This window comes from Lottia gigantea (genome assembly GCF_000327385.1).
Source record: "Lottia gigantea unplaced genomic scaffold LOTGIsca_171, whole genome shotgun sequence".
Taxonomy (NCBI): domain Eukaryota; kingdom Metazoa; phylum Mollusca; class Gastropoda; family Lottiidae; genus Lottia; species Lottia gigantea.
In genome coordinates this window covers 325,994-341,850 of record NW_008708156.1, presented here as the reverse complement: position 1 = coordinate 341,850, position 15,857 = coordinate 325,994, and the positions used below count along the sequence as shown (strand labels likewise).

General features: G+C 35.5%; 4 protein-coding genes across 4 annotated transcripts; 2 read left to right on the top strand and 2 right to left on the bottom strand.

The window, feature by feature from the left end:
* Positions 1 to 6,709: 6,709 nt before the first annotated feature.
* On the top strand, positions 6,710 to 8,342 carry LOTGIDRAFT_173782 (hypothetical protein; the record flags this gene model as incomplete). The annotated part of the gene is made up of 2 exons (XM_009051848.1): positions 6,710 to 7,400; positions 8,008 to 8,342. 2 exons carry the CDS (start codon positions 6,710 to 6,712, stop codon positions 8,340 to 8,342), a joined length of 1,026 nt encoding a protein of 341 aa, XP_009050096.1.
* Positions 8,343 to 9,646: 1,304 nt separating this feature from the next.
* LOTGIDRAFT_173781 (hypothetical protein) lies at positions 9,647 to 10,278 on the top strand (the record flags this gene model as incomplete). The annotated part of the gene is made up of 2 exons (XM_009051847.1): positions 9,647 to 9,848; positions 9,899 to 10,278. The coding sequence occupies 2 exons, from the start codon at positions 9,647 to 9,649 to the stop codon at positions 10,276 to 10,278; spliced, it is 582 nt and encodes a 193-aa protein (XP_009050095.1).
* A 1,757-nt stretch (positions 10,279 to 12,035) lies between these two features.
* Positions 12,036 to 12,767, bottom strand: LOTGIDRAFT_141969 (hypothetical protein; the record flags this gene model as incomplete). The annotated part of the gene is made up of 1 exon (XM_009051846.1): positions 12,036 to 12,767. The coding sequence occupies one exon, from the start codon at positions 12,765 to 12,767 to the stop codon at positions 12,036 to 12,038; it is 732 nt and encodes a 243-aa protein (XP_009050094.1).
* Positions 12,768 to 13,563: 796 nt separating this feature from the next.
* Positions 13,564 to 14,427, bottom strand: LOTGIDRAFT_173779 (hypothetical protein; the record flags this gene model as incomplete). The annotated part of the gene is made up of 1 exon (XM_009051845.1): positions 13,564 to 14,427. The coding sequence occupies one exon, from the start codon at positions 14,425 to 14,427 to the stop codon at positions 13,564 to 13,566; it is 864 nt and encodes a 287-aa protein (XP_009050093.1).
* Between the last annotated feature and the right edge of the window lie 1,430 nt (positions 14,428 to 15,857).

The window sequence follows — 15,857 nt, the reverse complement described above, 5'->3', positions numbered from 1 at the left end:
TGCACCAAGTCAAAGCTTGTTGTCTCCATCATTATAGGACAAATGCACCAAGTCAAAGCTTGCTGTTTCCTGCAATATAGAACAAATGCACCAAGTCAAAGCTTTCCGTCTCCAGCATTATAGGACAAATGCACCAAGTCAAAGCTTGCTGTTTCCTGCAATATAGAGCAAATGTACCAAGTCAAAGCTTGCTGTTTCCTGCAATATAGAGCAAATGCACCAAGTCAAAGCTTTCCGTCTCCAGCATTATAGGACAAATGTACCAAGTCAAAGCTTGCTGTTTCCTGTAATATAAAACAAATGCACCAAGTCAAAGCTTTCTGTTTCCTGCAATATAGAACAAATGCACCAAATCAAAGCTTTCCGTCTCCATCATTATAGGACAAATGTACCAAATCAAAGCTTTCCGTCTCCATCAATATAGGACAAATGTACCGAGTCAAAGCTTGCTGTTTCCTGCATTATAGGACAAATGCACCAAGTCAAAGCTTGCTGTTTCCTGCAATATAGAACAAATGTACCGAGTCAAAGCTTGTTGTCTCCATCATTATAGGACAAATGCACCAAGTCAAAGCTTGCTGTTTCCTGCAATATAGAACAAATGCACCAAGTCAAAGCTTGCTGTTTCCTGCAATATGGAACAAATGCACCAAGTCAAAGCTTTCCGTCTCCAGCATTATAGGACAAATGCACCAAGTCAAAGCTTGCTGTTTCCTGCAATATAGGACAAATGCACCAAGTCAAAGCTTGCTGTTTCCTGCAATATAGGACAAATGCACCAAGTCAAAGCTTGCTGTTTCCTGCAATATAGAACAAATGCACCAAGTCAAAGCTTGCTGTCTCCATCATTATAGGACAAATGCACCAAGTCAAAGCTTGCTGTTTCCTGCAATATAGAACAAATGTACCAAGTCAAAGCTTTCTGTTTCCTGCAATATAGAACAAATGCACCAAGTCAAAGCTTTCCGTCTCCATCAATATAGGACAAATGCACCAAGTCAAAGCTTTCCGTCTCCATCATTATAGGACAAATGCACCAAGTCAAAGCTTGCTGTTTCCTGCAATATAGAGCAAATGTACCGAGTCAAAGCTTGTTGTCTCCATCATTATAGGACAAATGCACCAAGTCAAAGCTTGCTGTTTCCTGCAATATAGAGCAAATGTACCGAGTCAAAGCTTGTTGTCTCCATCATTATAGGACAAATGCACCAAGTCAAAGTTTGCTGTTTCCTGCAATATAGAGCAAATGCACCAAGTCAAAGCTTTCCGTCTCCATCATTATAGGACAAATGCACCAAGTCAAAGTTTGCTGTTTCCTGCAATATAGAACAAATGCACCAAGTCAAAGCTTGCTGTTTCCTGCATTATAGGACAAATGCACCAAGTCAAAGCTTTCCGTCTCCATCATTATAGGACAAATGCACCAAGTCAAAGCTTGCTGTTTCCTGCAATATAGAACAAATGCACCAAGTCAAAGCTTGTTGTCTCCATCATTATAGAACAAATGCAACAAGTCAAAGCTTGCTGTTTCCTGCATTATAGGACAAATTCACCAAGTCAAAGCTTGCTGTTTCCTGCAATATAGAACAAATTCACCAAGTCATCGCTTGCTGTTTCCTGCATTATAGGACAAATGCACCAAGTCAAAGATTTCCGTCTCCAGCATTATAGGACAAATGCACCAAGTCAAAGCTTGCTGTTTCCTGTAATATAGAACAAATGCACCAAGTCAAAGCTTGCTGTTTCCTGCAATATAGACCAAATGCACAAAGTCAAAGCTTGCTGTTTCCTGCAATATAGAACAAATGCACCAATTCAAAGATTTCCGTCTCCAGCATTATAGGACAAATGCACCAAGTCAAAGCTTGCTGTTTCCTGTAATATAGAACAAATGCACCAAGTCAAAGCTTTCTGTTTCCTGCAATATAGACCAAATGCACCAAGTCAAAGCTTGCTGTTTCCTGTAATATAGAACAAATGCACCAAGTCAAAGCTTTCTGTTTCCTGCAATATAGAACAAATGCACCAAGTCAAAGCTTGCTGTTTCCTGCAATAAAGGACAAATGCACCAAGTCAAAGCTTGCTGTTTCCTGCAATATAGAACAAATGCACCAAGTCAAAGCTTGCTGTTTCCTGCTATATAGAACAAATGCACCAAGTCAAAGCTTTCCGTCTCCATCATTATAGGACAAATGCACCAAGTCAAAACTTTCCGTCTCCAGCTTTATGGGAAAATGCATCAAGTCAAAGAAAAATAAGTATTCATGGCTGCATATTATCCGATCAAAATTGGCCCTGGAATCTTTGCCAATCAAATTAGACCACTCGTTATGACGCTATATTCGCGAACGTAAACAACACGAAAGCAGTGTTTCATTAAATGTTTTGTTTCGTATGAACGATAGTGAGTTAAGTAAGATGTTCGGTAAAGAATTGAAGTTGATAGAAAATCAAACCTTTGGAATATTTACTTTGGAAAGTGGAAAGTATCTATCTGATTAGACCCCGAAGTCAGTCACAAATGAAAAATTGAAATTTCGACTAGTTGAAAAAATGTGACTGATGTTTTCAACTGCTATGAAAATAAATCAATGTGATATTTAGATATTAACATAATTGTATGTATATTTCATATATTATACAGAACATACTTGAATGTATTCAGCTAACTGTTCAAAAAAGGAACTTTCAAAAACATGCATTTAATTTGTGATGCAAAATGACACTAATAGTCTAACTCTACATATTCTATGCATGATAAAAGCTTCATTGTTGATTCAAAATCAGCAAAGGACCCCTAAATTTTACTTTTCAGAAAGCTAAGCTAAAATTAATTTTAAGTAGTGAGCACCATATTTTATTATATACTTACTTGCATAAGGTTTTAAAACTAGTTGAAAAAAAACCTCTACGAGGACGACTGGCGAATAAATACGAAAAGCAATTCTGACTACTGGTGACGACTTCGGGTCCTAAATCTGATTGGTCAGATTTATTAACCTCCAATCGAATTTCCACGCCCACAAACCGAAGTGTAGTGGGCTTAGTTTAATGCGGGTTAATCAGATCATGTTAAAACCCGTATTCGGGATACGATGAGGTATAATGATCTATTTGTAATCAATAGTGGTAAAGAAATCCGGTGAAAAGTTTGACCAAGACCCAATAGAAGTTTTATTTATAGTCGTGGCAGCAGTCAGTGGGTCTATATTACCTTGCCTATGACATGCATATCCTGTATGATAAAACATGTGATGGATGATGTACTATTTCTACTAATGCCTTTAACCTGACATATGTTACAGTTAGTTGCGAGAGTAAGAAAGATTTATCAAATCGTATATCTATGACACGCATATTGAAATATGTTTATTTATCGATACCAGAATATTATTGGAAATGTCACTGCTGTTAACAAGCATATTGTTGTTGCTGTCAGGAGACCACTGTGTAATCGATGATGCTACAAAACAGATCAGCTTGTTAAATGAAGAACAGGTCACCAATACCTTTATGTATTAAACATGTTGTTCTTACATAGAAATAACCACACCAACTTAGTTAACCGACATTTTCAACCACTTCATATCGGTTGATCTTTTAGTAATGTTCATAAATATTTCCAGGAACCAACCTGTCTTAGGTCAACACGTAAAAGAGAGTAAAATATTCAAACTTTACAAGCTGCCACAGATACCCCATTTTGTTAGTGACAGTAGCATAAATTTTCATTTTTAAGGTCCCAAAATACGCCAGTGTCATGGTATTTACCTGTACGGTATCGTTTCGTGATAGACAAACATTTTATATTGCCAAATGTTATCAGCAATTATTGATAAGGATGACAGTATTGACCGAGCTGTAACGATTATTCTTGCCTTGGTGTATTCAATTAATACATTCAGTGTTTTATATGGCTATATCTATTCGTCCACGAGAAAGCGAGGAAATAGGCGACAAGGCGAGAAAGCAAGGAAAAGGGCATGAAAGCGGTGCAAAGGGCGAGAAATCGAGAAAGCGGGACTTTTTTTACCCTCGCTTTCTCACCTCTTTCCCCGATTTCTCGTGGGCGAGATCAATCAAAAAACTAAAAATCGAATTTTTGTAAAAATATTTGTACACATTTATCTTGTGAATACATTTATAAAACAGGTCAAATTTAAATAATTAATTCACGATTCCGTTTACACGGTATCACGCAATTTGATTGGATAACAGCGGTCGCGTGCGTTCCTTCGAACGTCAACAGAGCCGAAATCGACACATCACTGAATGTTAAAGGTATTTTCTAATTTCCCTCGAATGTGCACACTCCAAATTCCAACAATATCGTGAATTCTGGACTTATTTAGAACTCGTCTTTCAATTATTGAACTTTCATGACACAGCCTGCAACTAGCTTGCAGATCCACCCGTATCAACTTCGAGATCAGCGTGCTGTTCAACTCATGGAAACTAACGAACATTAGCGACGGATGTGCAATATGATTTAAACATTAAGTCAGTAGTATATGTCTTTTCGGATATGACGCATTTCACTTCTGCGCATGCGCAGCTTTTTCAATGCATCATATCCGAAAAGACACAACTGTTAAAATGTATTATAACAGACTCCCCAAACTGTATTATAACAGACTCCTTCCAAACTGTATTATAACAGACTCCATATAAATTACCCAAACCACAGACAAGAATCACTAACAATAATACAGTATAAAATAACCGCATTAAAAATGTCTTTAATTTTAAAACACGAACAAAAAAAATTCGAAGGAAATTCATCCCAAAAGTGGCCAATTTTGTCTCAAACAACAAAATTCCTCCTTGTATTAAATCTTTGGTATTAAAAATATATGGTGTTTATTGAACAAATATGTCTTTAATAAATGTCCATCCTCCTAAAACGTATTTCGGTGAGGGAGTCATACAAAAGTCATTGGGTTCTCTTCCTGGATTCCCATGGGCAAAATATCCCGGAGAAAAACATCTCCCAAGCCACAATTATACAGGTCCAGGCACGAGATTAGATCTGCGTTTAGACGAACATGATAATCCCAAACCAGGGGAAGAACCCGTTAATAGAGTTGACGCAGCAGCGCTCAAACACGACATACTGTACAGAAACAAAGACGTAACATTCAGACACCAAGCAGACAAACAAATGATAGACGAACTCGAAAATATTCCCAATCCCACTTTCAAAGAGAAATTACAGAGGGCTCTTATCATAAAACTCTTGAAGGCAAAATTGAAATTGGGTATGGGCAATTCACAAAGAATTTCGAAAAAACAAACATTTCCTCAAAGTCAAAGTTTTTGATAAAGATGAAATTTGGTCAGCCGATTTAATCAACATCCCAGTCGAGAGAGGGTACAAGTACTGTTTGACGGTGATCGACATATACACGAGATACGCTTGGGTCTTTCCCTTGAAAAACAAATCGGGTCTGACTGTCAAACAAGCATTCGAAACCATAATGAAACAATCCGACAGACGACCCCTAAAGTTGTGGGTTGATAAAGGAAGCGAATTCTACAACAGAAATGTGAAATCTCTGGGGTTTGAAATTTACAGCACGCATAACGAAGGTAAAGCCGTAGTGATAGAAAGATTCAACAGGACTCTTAAAAGCAAATTATTCAAGAAATTCACGGAATTGAAATCTCAAAAATGGCTTAAAATATTACCAGTTGCTGTCGACGAATACAATAACAAAATACATTCGTCTATAGGTGTGACGCCATCGCAAGCCTCTAATAATCCGAATATCATGAAGTCCGTCAACACTCGAAACAACTTTGAAAACGAGATTAGCAATTTGAATATTAAACCCAAATTCAAAGTTGGAGATCGAGTTCGTATTTTTAAATATAAATCATTGTTTCAGAAAGGTTACGTCGGCTATTGGACTAACGAGATATTCATCGTTGATAAAGTAAACAACACATCACCTCCCACGTATGAATTGATCGATCAAGACAAAGAACAAATCATAGGAAGGTTTTATCAAAATGATCTTCAAAAAACTGACTTTTAAAAATGAATCTCGAAAATGAAGATTTAGATGAAAGGTTAAGAAATTTAGATGTCGACAAGCATTTACGCTCTCTTAAATTAAGATTTTTTAAATTTAAATGTAAATTTATCTTCAAAATATTATTGAATGTGTTTTATCAGAATGTTATACAAGTTTTTTCAAACACAAACTACGTATATATTTCGTCAATTGGGTCTTCAGCAATACTTGCCGCCTACTTCGAAAAACACCTCAAAAAAACCAACTTAAAAAATGAATGCGTTTCTCGATAAATACGGAAAAGACACGACCACAAATTTTCAACTTGTGAAATGGGCCAAGGAATTGAACGTCTCGCCGTTTTATTATTGAATGCGAGATGAAATTGATGAACTGAAATACAAGAAAGGTAAATTTTACGCCATCACAAACATTCACACGTCGGATCAAAAAGGAGTTCATCACTCTGCTTTACACAAAGGTTCTTCGAATAACTTTTATTTCTTTGATTCTTTCGGTCTAGAACCGACAGAAGAGATAACGAAATTAACTAGCAAACCAATCAAATGTTCTACGTTTCAAATTCAAATGCCAGGACAAAAGCTGTGTGGACAGCTGTCGCTTTGAGTTTTATATCGGTTGAGTTTGGGAGAAAAGTTTGAAGAAATTATAATAAATTTAACTCAATAAAAATGGAAAACAAGTTTGGATTAGGGTCTTTACCTCTAGAATCTAAAAATCCCATGAGTTCTACGGCGTTTATAAACAAAGCGAAACCTTTTTTCGTGGATCAAATCGGAGACACCTTGCAAGGGGATATCGATAGGAACAATTTCAAAATAACTAATTTAAAGTTTCCAGGAAACGATAACGATGCCGTGAACAAGAAATATTTACTGGATCAAATAAACGCAATTCAAATAGATAAGGACCATGTTGAAAATAGAATAAATGACGTGAAAAGATTCATCAGACGAAATATTAAAAATCTTGTGGACGAACCCAAACTACAACAAGAGTTAACGAGTTTGAAACGTCTTATTCAAGTGGATAAAACAAGTCAGTTGCAAAATTTAATATCTAAATTAGACGATAAGATTACGAAGGTAAAAATAGACGTCCAACGTTTAATAGACAACCCAAATGTAAACGAGGATAGATTGACACGAAAACTAACCGCTTTGGAAAGAAAACTTGGCGAATTGCTAGCAGAACTAGACAAGACCGCGGACAAAACCGAGTTACAAAATTTGAACGAAAAGATCGCGAAGCAAAAATCAGATGTTCAAGATATAATTAACACACTTCCCATTGACAAAGATACGTTGAAACAACAATTGACTGCTTTGGATACTAAAATTCTAGAATTAGTAAAAGAAGTGGGTGTGATTAAAAACTTTCTTCTGAGCACAGTTCTAACGGTAGGAGTAACGGTGGCAACGGCCGTGACTGGTGGATTAATGCTTCCGGTCATCGTCCCAACCGTATTGGCCGTTCAAACGTCTTCTTGCGGTCTCATCACTTTAGGTTTCACGAGCAAAAAGAAAGCTCATTATAAAAAGAAAACGGATATCTTGAATATGTATCTTAATCAATTGTACATCTTTTTCGAAAGATCGAGAGAAGACATAACATAACAAGAACATAACAGTTGAAGAATTACAAGAATTCAATGAAATTTTGGACAAATTCCATACAGAAATATCAGCGGTCAAAATAAAGAAATAATCAAAAATATACACTTAAAAAAATATGAATAAAATCGAACTTAATGAAACATTGATAGAAAACGCCCTATTTTCCGATGTTATCAAGGCTATCTCTGATAAATTTAAAACATTCAAAGGACAAATTAAAATAGATGGAGAGATAGTCGAGGAAGGGAATCACAGACAATACATGTCACTCCTCGGTTTCAATGCCAAAACATTTCACAATATCTTTTCAAATATGGACAAAAAATCCGATGCTTCCGATTGGTATTTTACAGGAAAAATAATTTTAATGAAAGACAATTTCCCAGAAATAAAAAGGTCGACAGTTGGCAGAGGAGGAACTGATCTGCTTAAAAAGATCAATGAATACGAAGGCGAAAATTGTTACATACCTACAGATGGTCACTGTTTTATCAAATGCGTAAATCGTGTTTTGAACAAAGATTTAACGTGTAAATTTCAAGAATACATCAACGGGTTTTCAAAAGCAAATAAAAAAGGAGTGATGACTTGTGCTAGAATGAAGGAATTCAACAAGAAATTCAACACTTCGTTTCAAATTTATAATCCCAGAAAACAGACATTTTCACCCCAGAGACGTTCACGATGAATTAGATTGGGTTTTGTACTTACACAACTCGCATTTCTGTTTGATTAGAAGAAGCCAAAAAAGTTTGGGAATTCAAGAAATAGAAGGCAATTACGAACAGATGTGGAAAACGTGTAGAGACGACAACGCAGTAACACAGGTTTCACCTCTCAAACTAAACGTGCTTTCGAGTATGAGTGATGATGCGTTATTCACTTGGGATTGCGAAACGTATTCAGAAAAAGACACGCGAAGAGCAATTCCTTATGCCTGCACTTTAATTAATTTAGAAAAACTAAGGAAAATGTGAAACAGAATAAATAATCTCTTTCCAGATTTAAAGTCATCAGATCCCCTTCCAGAAGAATTTTATGATAAACTAATGAATGTAGTAGAAATATTTGTAGGTACAGATTGCATCGATCAAATGTTGAAATATTTAGGTCAATAAGGTAGAAAGAGATTAATATTAATTTCTCATAACGGCAGTGGATTCGACAACTGCTTAAAAATGCAAAAAAACTAACGCATTGCCCTTTAAAAACACCCAGAGGAATTCTTTTCCTTTATCTAATCCATACACGGATGAAGATTTACAGAAAAATGGAAAAGACAGAAAGAAATAAAGGGTAATTATTTATAACATATTAATTTCACGTGTTCCTATCAACACGAATCCTCTAGTTTGGCTGCATGGGGAAATTCTTCCAATCTTCCCGCGAATTTGAGAAAGATTGCCGACGTAGATATCGCTAAATACACGCAAGACAACTGGGAGGAATTGAGACACGAATGGGAAACTTACGCCAAGAGAGACACTCTCTGTTTGGGAGCTTGTTTGATAAAATACAACCAAGTCACGAAAGAAGTTGTAAACCAGAATATGTCCAATAATCTAACGGCTCCATCTTTATCTTTAAAGGGTTGGTATTATTTATATCATTACGATAAAGAAATGGTGGAAGAAGAATGGTATGAAACTACTAGAATGGTTGCGAAACATATCGAAAAAGAAAATATAGAAAAAGTTTATTCGCACACAAATCCTTTTATAAGAAATTTTATCAGACGATCTATTAAAGGAGGAAGAGTTTCGGCAAATAGAAAATCATTTGAAACGAACAAAATGGATGAAATTTGTAACGTATTAAAGGAATATATTTCACAAAGTGAAACACGAAGTGACACAGAACTTGAACATAATTGATTTATTCAAAGAATACAGCGCAAGCACAAAAGACAAAACGGAGGTTCATTCGAGACTTAAAAAAATAGAATGTACTAAACTAATGGCATTTGACGCTAACGGTTTATACGCTTCCGCCATGTCGGATTTAGACAGTGAATATCCGAGAGCGGAAAGTGGAAGACCGTTTCTACCAGAAGAAGAAAAAGAATTTGTGAAACTCTTCAATAAACAAAAATTCAGACCTAGAACAGCTATTTTAACAGTGTGGTTTGACTACCCCAAAAACATGTTCTTCCAACCGATAAAGAAGGTAAAAAGGAAACGGGTAACAAAATCAGGTTCAGAAATGGTTTCTGTCACGACGTTTTAACATCGGTCGATATTCAAGAAATAGTGAAAGCCGGTGGACGAATTATTAGAATATTAGATGGTATAGTTTACGAAGAAAATTTTAAAACTCCACCCTATAGAGATTATATTTTAATTTTGAGAGATCTAAGAAATAAATATAAACGAGAAGGTAATATCGTGGGTAGTAATTGCATGAAATTATTAGGTAATTCCTTGTATGGTAAATCAATTCAGAAAGATATATTCACAACTAGACATTTATGGAATGAAGCAATTTTACAGGCCAACTTTGATTCACGCGTTAAAACCTATGAGAAAATTAATGATACTCAATATATTGTTGAAACGGAAATTGAAGAAAAAGATAGTAAAAAAAATAATGAACAATTTCATTCACGCCATAAATGGATTTTATAAACCCGAAATATACTATACCGACACCGATAGTTTGTACATTTCATCCAAAAATTGGAAAAAACTAAACAGAGCTGGTTTGATCTCCGAAAAAGACTATTGCAAAGGTAAAAACGATTACGGTGACCACCAAACACCAAACAGTGAAGGAATTATGTATCCTTACAACGACAAAGATGAGTATAGTTTTGATGAAAACTATGAATTTGATGATTTCGATTATCTTACTATTCAAGAAGAGAATGAAGATTGTTTTAAATGAAGTTGAATGACAATTTCTTCGTTGCCAAAGTCTATGAATCTGTTTTTACCGTCTTTGATTTCCAGATTTATATCTTTGATCATGAAAGAATTGACTGGTAAATAGGTCGTTTGAAACGGTTTCTCTATAATTCTGTATCCGATCGGCACCGTAAAAGTCGGTATGCTGTATATGATTTGGCGTTTGTGCTTGTTGAAAAATCCACCGTTGATCAAATTACAATGAATGTTGATCACCTCGATATCGTTCTCGATGTTGGCCTTGTGCGGCGCCAATGTCGATTGCGCGTATTTTCGATTATCGAACCCTAGTAACGCATTCAACGAATTTTCTACGTTGAAATCGACTTGACTGTTATTTCTCAAGATCAGTTTTATTTTGTTCAGATTCAAATTACCTTCGAATTCGATATTGTTTTTGCCGTTCACGCTTCCTGCGTATTCGGATAGGTATTCGTTGATGGCTACGTATTCGTAGCTCCCCGGTAGTAAGCTTATGGTTTCGAACGTAACTCCATTATCCGTCGATATTTTTTGTTGATTGTTTTTTTCGTTGATGTTTCTAATGGAATTGTAAACGGAGAAATACTTTAATCCCAGTTCGTACTGTTTATTGCGATCGAGTTCATACTCGTAGTCTAGAGACAATTTGATGTCTGGTTTATTCGAGGTGATAACGAACAATTGCTCTTTATTGGACATTTTTAATGACGTTTATATAGTCTTTTTTAGTGATGATTTTTTTCTCCAAAAGTCGTTTTAATATGGCATTGACTTCGTTGTATTGTCTGTCCGATCGATGACCTTCCTTCATGGCCGCTAATATTATTTCTAATCTATTAAGCAATTCTTTATTGTCGTCGGATAAAAACGTTATACCTTGCCCAGATGCCACCATATCATCGAATTCGTCTATTTCTTGTATGATTGGATAATCATCTACATCCTCTTCATCATGTTCAATTACTCTTTTATATAGTTTAACTTCTTTCAATCTTCTTGTTTCGGGTCCTGATTTTCTTATTGCATCTAAAAATTTGGAGTATGCTACTAAATCCTTATAATCGGCAATACCAACATCCTTGCCATATATATAATCTTTTGTGTCGATTTTGAATTGTGGTGAATTTCCACTAAATATAATTCTAAATCCATTAAACAATAAACCTTGATTATCAACGATTGGTGAAATGCTCTTTGGTAAATCTGGGTCAGGGTTTGAAAAAAGACGATTTATATCATCTAATGTCCTAATTATAATACCATTATATTCAATCGGTTTGGGTTCTATATGAGGTGTGGGTTCTAAAGCTAATTTATTTTTAATATCCTCTTGAGATTTTAATATGGGTTGAAATAGAGTCTGTAGATTTTCCGTTAATCCGAGTTGTTGTAATCTGTTATTTTCAACTTGGGTCTTTATTTTATTCTTAGCTTTGATATATTCTCTATTTCTTATTAAAAAATTATTCCAATCTGTCATTTTTAAAAAAATAAAATTAACATATATCGATCATAACTCTTTCTCCCGCAGGTTTTCTAGTATTTACAAATACATATCCATGATCATCTGGGTTTCTCCATTGAGCTTTACAAACCTTTTTAAATGTATCTCTATCCATTCCGTGATTTATAGACTGAATGATTTGAGATAAATCTTTATCGTTTAATTCAAATAATAAAAAACAATTTGCATTTTTTCTAATGAACATAGAATCCATCCCGTAAAAAGATTGGGATTGGTATATGCAGTGACAGTTGTGATGTCTTCCTTTGGTGAAGAATTCTTGTTGAACAGTTTGATTTCTTTGCGCTACGCAGTCGTCAAACAATATTAAGTTCTTTCGATTGCTATCAATATTAGACAAGTCTAGATTATTAACATTTTTCGTAAGAAAAACTTTTATATCCGTTGGATTGAAAGATGGATTCTTTGATTTAATGAAGTTTTCTATGATATCTTTTATTTCCACTTCTTCTTCGTTTTCCTCGTAATATTGAAATATGTCTTGAACATCTTTCTTTGGTAAATATTCCAAAGCTTTGAGGAATTGATAATACGATTGCTCTGGTGTTGTTGTGTAGATATACAAAGAATCGAAATCTAAAAGGTTTGGTGTTGTCAACATGTTAAAAGTGAGATGAGTTTTCCCAGAACCGGAACTACCGCATATACACATGAGCATTGGGTTATTAGGAAATATTTCCGAATGATTAAATTTCTTGCCCATTTTTATTTATTATATTTTCGTACCAAAAATCACCCCGTTGCCTTTATACTTTGAAAGGAAGATCCCCTCGCCCGAACGTATGCCCTTGTGTTTGACCTTCATTTCTCCGGTGTCGATTTTATCTATTAATTTGCTTAATCCCTCTTTAACGGTTTTCTTGGTTTCTTCGCCAAATCTTTGTCCGAATTCTTCAACCGTCCCTAATATATCTCCTACTCCCGAACCTCCTCGTGCTTCTCTTTCCATTGCCAAATTGTGTCTACGCGCTTCGGCGTTTGCAGCGGCTTCAGCTTTCTTATCGTTGACAGCTTTGGCTATCCCAGCAGCTCCACCTGCAGTTGCACCGGCTGCAGCTAAACCAGCAAAGATTAAAGGTAAGAAAGGTAAAAATCCACCTTTTTTAGTTAAATTCTCATCAATTCTTTCCAAGTCTATATGTCTCTGACTTTGCAATGTTTGTATTTATCGATAATCTTTTGGGTTATATGCACTTTTTTACCGTTGTAAGTTATTAGAGTCGGCGAATTCGTTTCCATAGCTTCTATTATTTTCATAACTAAAGTTTCTGGTTTCATTTGTAAAGGGTGTTTTTTTATTCAATTCTTATCATTCTTCTATCTGATATTTTAATCAAATGTTTTGCTTCTTCCAGCAATAAACAGTAGCCGGTCACATCTCCTTGTGTTTTATCGATGTGAATATTTATGTTTACCCCTGTTTTGAAAAGATCTTCTTGATGAGCTGACAGATCGAAACAAAAGATTGGATGATTGAGTGAAAAATCTGTGTATTCAAACTAAGGCGTATTTCCAAACAATTCGCACATGTTTTTATAGTTTCTGTACAATTCGTTGTAATCTTTTTTGGAAGGATCAATTGTTAAAGGTTGATTGGGATAATTATCGTTGTTCAATCTGACTTGAAATTTGCGAATGATGGGATCTTGAGTATGGTTCAATGCCACTCTGAAAATGTTGTTGTTGTTTGTCTGAGAGTCTGGCAAGTTTTTGAAACCGACCATTAGATATCTCGCTGGTTTGACGGTGTTGGTAATTGGCCACGTGGTGGATTCTCCCGTTAAAGTCATGCTATCTACCGTGTTACGACGAAGAAGAGCAATTTCGATGTCTTTGGTTAAAGAGTTGAATATTCTCGTTTCAACTTCTACGGAAGGAGTGATTACCGGTATGTAAAGTTGGATATTCGTTGTTTCCAATTTTGCGTCAAAGTTGTTTTCACCAAAGAATATCTTGTTGTCATTGATTTCTCTTTGCAAATGAATTTTATACCGTAAACCTATGGAAACCTTTCTATGTTCCAAAAGACCAAAGAAAGGATACAACTTCCAATTAACGTAATTACCCCATCTGTTGTTCTCGACGACATTGTTGTATTGAAGCGCTCGTTTTTCAAATCCGTGATTTACTCCGCGAGTCACTCTTTCCAGTGTGTTTCTAGCAACTACCCTTATCCTAGCAAGGTCTGCGTCATTTGCTACAGTTCTAACCGGTTCTTTTAAAACTTCTCCGTCACCGACATCGGGAATCCATCCCGAAACTGAATCGTAGTTTTTAGGATAGAGAACCGTTTTCAACATTGTGTCAAACTCGCCGGGGTGTTTTATGGTCTCCATCGGATTTGAACCAGCTTCCAAAACCATTTCGCTGAATAAAGACGGAAAGAAGTTGTTTTCTAAAGTCGTGTTGGTTTGTGGAATTCGATTCTGAGCGGCGTCTTTGATTTTGAAATCGCATCGGAAATGGGCATCGGAAAGGAGCAACCAATTGGACAACGAATTAATTTCAAAGGTAACTCTTCCTCCGTCGTTTATTTGGGTCTTTGTCCCTACCGATGGTGAGATGATTACGTAATCCTCTTCCTCTTGTTGAACGAATATTGAATCGGATCATACAATTGAAAGATTGGATCCAATCTGTAATTTTTGCTTGCCATTTTTATCCAATGATTTTAAACCCTTTTCCTTGTTTTTCTAGGGCTTGTCGTTCTAGTCTCTTGTTTCTTAGTTCTCTTATTAGCTGCAGTTCTTTAAGTTCGTCAGATTTTTTCTCTGCATCGCTTATATTTACTCCTGCTTTTGCCACAGATCCAAGAGCTTGCGCTTCTGAGGAAATGAGGGATTTGTTGTTTGAGACAAAATTGGCCACTTTGGGGATGAGAGATGTTAGCGCAGAGAAGAAACCGTCTCCTTCGAATTTTTTTTGTTCGTGTTTTAAAATTAAAGACATTTTTAATGCGGTTATTTTTTACTGTATTATTTTAGTGAATCTTGTCTGTGGTTTGGGTAATTTATATGGAGTCTGTTATAATACAGTTTGGGGAGTCTGTTATAATACATTTTTAACAGTTTCGGGAGTCTGTTATAATACATTTTAACAGTTGTGTCTTTTCGGATATGACGCATTGAAAAAGCTGCGCATGCGCAGAAGTGAAATGCGTCATATCCGAAAAGACATATACTACTTAAGCCAACGTTATCAAGTATTTCCTGTTTCCATCAAACAGGAAATCGTGACCACTTTTTAAAGGATTAATGAATGAAATTTGTTGTTGTTTCTGAGACCAAGGTATGATTTACTCCAGAATATCTAGTTCTTGTCCCTTTAAAGGAATATCAAACGTCATGAAAAATGAATTTTGACATTGTTTTTCGATAGTTCATTTACTTTCGGATACGTAACATTTGTAGTTGGAAATGTACACAAAGCAATTTTAAATGTTTAAGCAAAAACAAAGTGAAAAGAAGATGTAGATTATTGAAGTATAAAGTATAGAGATACTACTAACTCTCTACTGTAACTTGAGCATTCAATGGCGCTTTACAAACACAGATATATCTACATTAGTCAATATCTACACTCACACACCCTCACACACACAGTTCTTATTGGGTAAAAGTTCTCCCATTCTTGTCACGAAGGCCTATGAAAATGGCGGTTTCAATGCATTGAAGGCAGGGAATATTTATTTCATATTCAAAATAACTAGGAGCTAATCAATACAAAAACTTTTGTATATTATATATACAGTTAGTCATATGAATAAGATATATCAACGTTGTTATCTATAATA